Source organism: Mus caroli, chromosome 14 (assembly GCF_900094665.2).
Source record: "Mus caroli chromosome 14, CAROLI_EIJ_v1.1, whole genome shotgun sequence".
Classification (NCBI taxonomy): Eukaryota; Metazoa; Chordata; class Mammalia; order Rodentia; family Muridae; genus Mus; species Mus caroli.
The window spans coordinates 69,820,002-69,827,294 of record NC_034583.1 but is presented as its reverse complement, the minus strand read 5'-3'; the positions used below and the strand labels follow the sequence as shown (position 1 = coordinate 69,827,294).

Sequence of the window (7,293 nt, the reverse complement as noted above, 5' to 3'; positions counted from 1 at the left end):
GAGGAACGACCTAAGACAGGAGCCACAGCGGATGGGCATAATTACACAGACCTATTCCAGCCTCAATTTAATAAAATAAAAAGGGGGAGATGTGGAGAGCCGCGCCACGAGCAATCGCTGTGGAGAGCCGTGCGTGTGCCGCGAGCAATCGCCATTATAAGATGGCGCTGGCCTCCGCTGTGCCTAACTAGTAAACAAACCTGTGCGCAAGTGCGAGAGTGAACTCACTCCTAGTCACTGCCCATTCTCAGGTGTAATAGTGGGGTGATGGGCGAGCAACAAATCAGGAACTGTCACGCCACATCAGGTGCTGAAATGTCATGGCTGAGCGCTATATAAGGGACTCCATTTTCTGGGGTCGGGGTCTTCCTGAGAAGTAAGCAATAAAGCTTTGCCGCAGAAGATTCCGGTTGTCCTGAGTGTGTTCTTGCCGGCGGGGACAAAAGCTTGGGATACTAGGGTGGCTCAGGATATGCACTACATATTCCCTATGCACTGCATTAGGAATGGGCAGCTGAGAGAACTCGGCATCATGGATTAGAGTGTGCCTGAGGAGAGAAGGGACTGGGGGAGAAGGTGATGTGTGCACAGAAGAGGCCACTTCCCCTCAGTGTCCTCACATCACAGGCTCCCACTCGCTGTGCTTACTGACAGTGCCACCTTTCTCGTGCAGGTAATTACCAGCCTTAGGGAAGACAGGACCGGTGAAAGAGAGACATCTATCTATCTTAGTGTACTGAGTAACACGGCTGTAGACTCTACTCCCAACCAATATAATAATGCCAAAAGAATAAGGGGGTGGAGAAAAAGTATGTACACTGAGCAGAGAGAGGACGAAGGCTGGCGCCCTCAATTCGTGTGTAGGATCGAGAGGTAATTCTCCACACTGGCACGTCAAGAAATGCCTAGGAAGCATGGTGCTTGGTGATGGGAGGCAAACGTCAGAAGAACCTGCTAGGTATTAGGAGTGAAAACCTCTCAGAATGGAAAGACGGACATGAGAGGCAGTCACAGAATTTAGGACAGAGAAATGGTATTTCCATAAAATGCTTTGAGAGTTCTATCTGGCTTAGGAAATACTGGGCTTTTTTAACTGTGTGAGGAAAAGTAAGTATTGATGTTGCCTCCCTGCACTGTCTCTGCAGGATGCTGGGGGATGGAGTGTGCAAAATGGCCACCACAAGCCAAACCCGCCACCTGACTTAAGGCCGCTCTGTTCCTGGGAGTGTTTTTATTTGCAAAACTTTGTATGACTGTTAGAGAGAACATAGGTACCCACCCCACCTCCCACCCCACCCCCACTCCACCCCTGCCAAAAAGGGCTGTCATTTCCTGGCTATTTGGCGGAAATACAGAACTCCCATCATCCTAGGGGAAGCTGCCAGGCAAGCTCGGGAGCTGTTGCTCAGTCGCTTTGATTCATCTTTCTCAAAGTCTGTCTTTGTCCCTGGGCATGATTCCCATGCACACAACGTACAAGCCCTGAGTGCATACAGAGGGACACACTAAGTGCCAAATCGAGCCCTTCTGAGCTCCAGCTGATTGACAGGTACACCTCACAAAGCAGTTCTGAAATCCACAGTCCTTCTTGAATAAGCCAGGTAGCAAGAAGTTGACATTTCCTTTCCTGTGCATCCAATGGTTAACACACTTCACTGGTTTGGGAAAGGTAAAGCTTTGGCTGCTCCAGGTTAACATACTTGTGGAAGAACTTGTCATCATTGTAACCCCGTCCCCTTCCCACAGAGTACCAATCTCCAATATGTGATACCCACCAGAAGGTACCGGCATGTGGGTGACATCAGAGAAGAGTGACATGCAGTTGAAAAATATTTTTCTTCAAATGTAAAGACCTATACACAACCATTCACACCCTTCATTCGGATTTCCCCAAGTGTTAAGACTTTATCAGTTTATACTCTTGCTCACATTGGCAATTCCTGGACCATTTGGCATGCTTATTTTACTGACACATTCACAAGCTTATCTATCCCTTCAACCTCAATAAGCAGCTCATGCAAACACAAGGCCTCCTTTTACAATCATAATACCATTATGATATTAACAGAATTAGTGAATCCAATAGGAGGGAATATACACACTGTACATATTTAATCATTTTTCATTTGGGGGTGTACGGGAGGGTTGTGGCTCTGCTGTGTACTGTGTGTGGGGGTGTACTTGTTAGAACAGGTACATGTGTGAATCTGAGTTGTATACTGTGTTTTTATTTGTTAGTACAGGTGCATGTGTGTGCCTATGCTGTGTACTGTTTGTGGGTTCTTGTTAATACAGGAGCATGTGTGTGCCTATGCTGTGTACTGTTTGTGGGTTCTTGTTAGTACAGGTGCATGTGTGTGCCTATGCTGTGTACTGTTTGTGGGTTCTTGTTAGCACAGGTGCATGTGTGTGCCTATGCTGTGTACCATGTGTGTACTTATTAGCACAGGTGCATGTGTGTGCCTATGCTGTGTACCATGTGTGTACTTATTAGCACAGGTGCATGTGTATGCCTATGCTGTATACTGTTTGTGGGTTCTTGTTAGTACAGGTGCATGTGTGAGAGCAGAGGTAACCAACTTTGCTCAGCTGATTGCTCCCTTTTTTATTTTGTTATATTTTTTGACACATGGTCTTGCTGTAGGCCTGACTGCCTCTGACCTCACTATGAATAACAAGGTTGGCCTTCAGCTCAGAGTGGTCTATCTACAGCTGCGTCCCTGGTACATCTGAACCCTGGTTTCTACCCTTAAATTTAAGACAGGGTCTCTAACTGAACCTGAAATTTCATCTACAGGGATAAGCTAGTCAGCCAATTAGTTTCAAAGATCTGCCTGCCTTGGTTAAAGTTCTGCCTCATGCCGGGGTTACAGTTCCTATATACATAGCACCTGGCTTTTTATATGGGTTTTGGGGATCCAGACTTAAGTCAAACCTGTGTAGACAGTGCTTTAACTTCTGAGCCATTTTCCCAGGACTAATCTTTTCTCGTTTTGTAAATGTTTTCATGTTGTTTCCTGTTACAGGAAAATCGAATCTCACCCATAGCATTTGACTGTTATACCTAGTGAAAGAGCTGTAAGGAAGCTGGGGGCAGGAGGCCAGCAATGCCTCAGGGACACCCACAGTTATGCCCATGACTTCCTAGTAAAGCTGGCTTACCTTCTTAATACAGTTGAGACAGTTATTTAAAAGTACAGGCTAAGAAGTCAGTAGGGCCTAGATTAAACCTCAGGTTTTAGGAAGTGTCAGGCTATCTCATCCACAGGACACCAAACTAAGCCATTCAGTTATTGTTTGGTTTGACTCTAGCTTAGCTAAAAATAAAGACTGCTACTTTCAACTTAGCAGTAAGTTAAGGATAAGAATAGTGTAGTCAAGGGTTGGCTGCAAGGGTAAAGGTGCTTGCTGCCAAGCCTCAGGAGGAGTTTGATCCCCAAGACCCAACTGGAGGAAGAAGACGAGATTGCCTCAAGTTGTTCTCTGGCTTCTGTATGTGAACTGTAGTGTGTGTACATACACATCCATGCACATACACATACAATAAATAAAAGTTAAAGAACAAACTGATAATAACGTCCTTCCAATGACCTGTTCTGTAGCTGCTCATCGGTCAGTTGTAGCTTCTCCTTCAAGCACAGGTACCTGTCTTCCCTCAGTAGCCGAGATCCATCAGACAGGCTGAGCTCCCGGTCATGGATCAGTCTGATGGGGAAGGGGTTGGGGGAAACAAGTTAATCAATGATGTAAGGAGAGGCAGCATCACTCAGTCTGCATGTCATGCTGGAGGACAAGCCTAACAACTGTCTTAGGTGTATGTTCACAACTGTAACTTCGTCAGTGTTATTATGCACTATCCTGGGCAGACATGCTGGACTCTGCAGAGGAGCAGTCCCAAATGCCAGAGGTGGGTATGAGGGAGAAGAGACATGAAGAAGGGGAGGAGGAGGTGGGAGACAATGCCTCAGCTCACCCATGGGGCATGTGTTCATGTGTAAGCCACACACACTCCTAAATCCAATGCAGCTTTGAAAGGGAAAGTATCACTCTAATATTTCCACTGTTGGAACTGCAGGATTTAAAATATCAAAAGCCTCAGAAATAACTCCATTGTTCCTCCACATGACAGCCCTGAAGCAACTAGCTTCTCATACTATGTAAGACTCTACTGATAGGTCTGCAAAGGTCAGAGGGCAAAGATTAATCTAGAAGCTATGAGCACAGGCAGTGCAGTCTGGAAGGGCTGGGTTCAAGTCCAATGTGCTGAACAATCAGAGAAGGGAGAACCATTCCATCTCTCTAAATTTTACTCTAAAATTAAGGCCAAAAAAAAAAAATTAAGACAACAATGTCAACCTCATATAGTTGGTGTGAAAATTGAATAAGTCATTTAAAATAGATGCTTAACATCATCTCGCTCAGTTTTCCTAAGTTAGGATTCCTAGGCAGCATTTTAAAATGTCCATGTTCAAAACTCCAGCCTGGATCATTTGAAGCCCTGGTAGGGATGGAGGCCAGGCACTGTATTTTACAGCTCCATCCTGCAGGCGGCCTGAGGCTGACACTGGAGCCTCTAGTTTAGCGCAGCACAGGCTCCTCACTGCTGTTGCTGCTCTTTTGTCCTTGGCCAGGCATCTGAGAGACAGCCAACAAGAGAGGGCTGAGCCTTTTCTTATTTTGTATCCACATTTATCTGTTTGGCAGAGAATATTAAATTATGAGTCTATGAAATGTGGTAAATCACCAAAACTTTATGATTACTATTTTTAAACTCACACAGACCGAATCAAGATTAATACAACAAACACATTTGGAGTCTTTCATTCCACTCAATGTCTGCATCTTGTCAGCGATAAAAACTGTGGTTAGCTGGGTGAAGAAGTGGCTTCTTTCATTTATTTGACACTTCCCAGTAAGTCAGATTAAAAAGTCATGCAGTAGAAAAGGACTGAAAAGCATCAGTAACCTCTGAGATGACACAGCCTGGGAAGACTTTCCACAGAAATTAGACAGAGAATCTTCCGACATTAAACTCTGGAAGGCTGGAGTTTTTTTTTTAAATGTGTGGATAACTGTTTCTCACTCAAAATAAGAAAGTGATGGCTACAGAAATGGTCATATCTGTGCTGAGTGAAATAAGCAAATAAATACACATTTTATATTAAATCTTTCTTTTCTCTCAAAAAAAAATATTATAACAAGCTCAGCTCCAATGTTGTCCAGGATGATGTCTAGATGTATTGTTAAGATAAAATTGCAGATGCTCCAGCTGTGTGGTTTGTTGCACATATTGATCTATGTCCATAAGCTTCTTGGAGCCACAGCTGGCACACTTTCATCCATTAGCTCTTACACAGCAAATTCTGCCACAGAGATGAGGTTTGGGGTCTGATAGGCATGTGTTTATAACCAAATATTAATAATATTGTATTCAACTTAATAATATAGAACTATAAATTCCTCAGGACCTGAAAACTCAGCGTTTAGTTAGACATGGAGACTGTCTATGATGCAAACCTTTGCAATACTGCCAGTGTGCCAGCGTTGACACGGTGAATGCCATCCAACAGGACCAGCTTGCCTTCCCGGGCAGCACTCACAAGGGGTGAGGAGCGCCAGGCGGTGTCGCCATTGGGGAGTGTGTACCGCTGCTGTAGCAGGTCCCGCGCAGTCATATCCTAAAAGCAGGCACCAGCAAAGAATATGCAGAGTCAATGTTGAAGACCTATGCAATGCTTCTTTAGCCTTGTGGACAGGCCATAGGCCCTAGTAGAGAAACTGTCTCTGTTGTCTGGCTGAATGGACGTGACATGTCCATCACCGCCTCCTGAGTAAGTGCGCTTGCGCCAGAGCAGGGGATCTGGGCGCCTGGGTCACAGAAGCTTCCTTTCAGCAGTGGTCAATGGCGGCTGCAGACTCACAACTGGGTGAAGCACTGAGACTAAGTGAGTATTGAGTGCTCGGTCCTAAGCAGAACTCCTTCCTGGAGCAGGGAATACTGCAGGAGGAGGAATACAAAAACTGTTAAGGGCAGTGGGAGGAAAGAGGTGTGGAATGCTAACATCCACACGTGGCACTGCTGTGATTGTCTACAAAAATCTACACAATAGAGGCCCATCAACATCTCTTCATGGGGGACGGAGACTCGGGGCTCCATCCCTCCCTAAAGACAGGGATACTAGCTGACAGAGCAGAAGCATTTCTTCTGTGGCGTAGCCACTAATAACATGTCCAGATTCCTGTACAAAACCACGTGACATTCATTTGGCTCATGTCCCTCACCCCCAAATAAGAGAGAAGCGAGTGGAAGGGAAGTTGTGAGTATGATGAGATCAATCAGCATAGGTCAGAAGGGGACAACTCAGGCTAACAAGGCCAATGTGAACCAATGAATTATATACATACATGAATATGTGATAGTTAAATGCACTATGACATGTGATAATCAAATAAAAATAGATAAATACAACTACCATTAAAAGGTAATGGCTTAATAAACAAAAGTATGATATATTAAATTATGAGGACATTTTTCTAGTTTTCTGTATTTGATGTGTTCATAATATACATACATGTGTTTTGCCTGTATGTATGTGTATGTAGCACATGCATACCGGGTGCCTCCATAGGTCAGAAGAAGACATTATATTCCCTGGAACTGGAATCATATTCAATTATGTGGGTATTGGGTCATCTACAATATTGACAAGTGCTCTTAACCACTGAGCCATTTCTCCATCATCATGAAGACATTCTTAAACATAACATTCAAATCCAACCAAGCTCTATAGCCTTAAAATGCTGTTTTAGATACGGTATCAACATTTAGCCTTATTCTTTGTGGTAGTTAAAGCAAGAATGGCCTTCATAGGCTCATATACCTGAATGCTTGTTTTCCCACTGGCAGTACTGTTTTGGAAGGATTAGGAGATGTGGCCATGTTGGAGTTGGTATGTTGCTGAGAGTGAGTATGGAGGTTTCAAAAGCCTAAACCATTCCTGGTCTGTGTTCCTTCTCCCTGCGTGGCCCACCCCGATCCCATGCCTCGGATGTAAGTTCTCAGCTACTGCTCCAGCACCATGCTTACAGTTATTCTCTCTGCCATGCTGGCCATGGAATCACCCTCGACGCTATAAGGAAGGTGTGCTGGCTGGTTTTGTGTCAACTTGACACAGCTGGAGTTATCACAGAGAAAAGAGCTTCAGTTGAGGAAATGCCTCCATGAGATCCAACTGTAAGGCATTTTCTCAATTAGTGATCAAGGGGGAAAGGCCACTTGTGGGTGGGACCATC

At 44.7% G+C, this 7,293-nt stretch overlaps 1 protein-coding gene across 1 annotated transcript in view; it reads right to left on the bottom strand.

Moving 5' to 3' along the window:
* Vwa8 (von Willebrand factor A domain containing 8) overlaps window positions 1-7,293 on the bottom strand; it is a 321,037-nt gene that overhangs the window by 192,912 nt on the left and 120,832 nt on the right. Inside the window, exons 13-14 of the mRNA XM_021181216.2 lie at window positions 5,518-5,678; window positions 3,592-3,705 (exon numbers count right to left, since the gene is read on the bottom strand). Of these exons, the coding sequence (XP_021036875.1) occupies window positions 3,592-3,705; window positions 5,518-5,678 (275 nt within the window). The remainder of the gene's footprint in view (window positions 1-3,591; window positions 3,706-5,517; window positions 5,679-7,293) is intronic.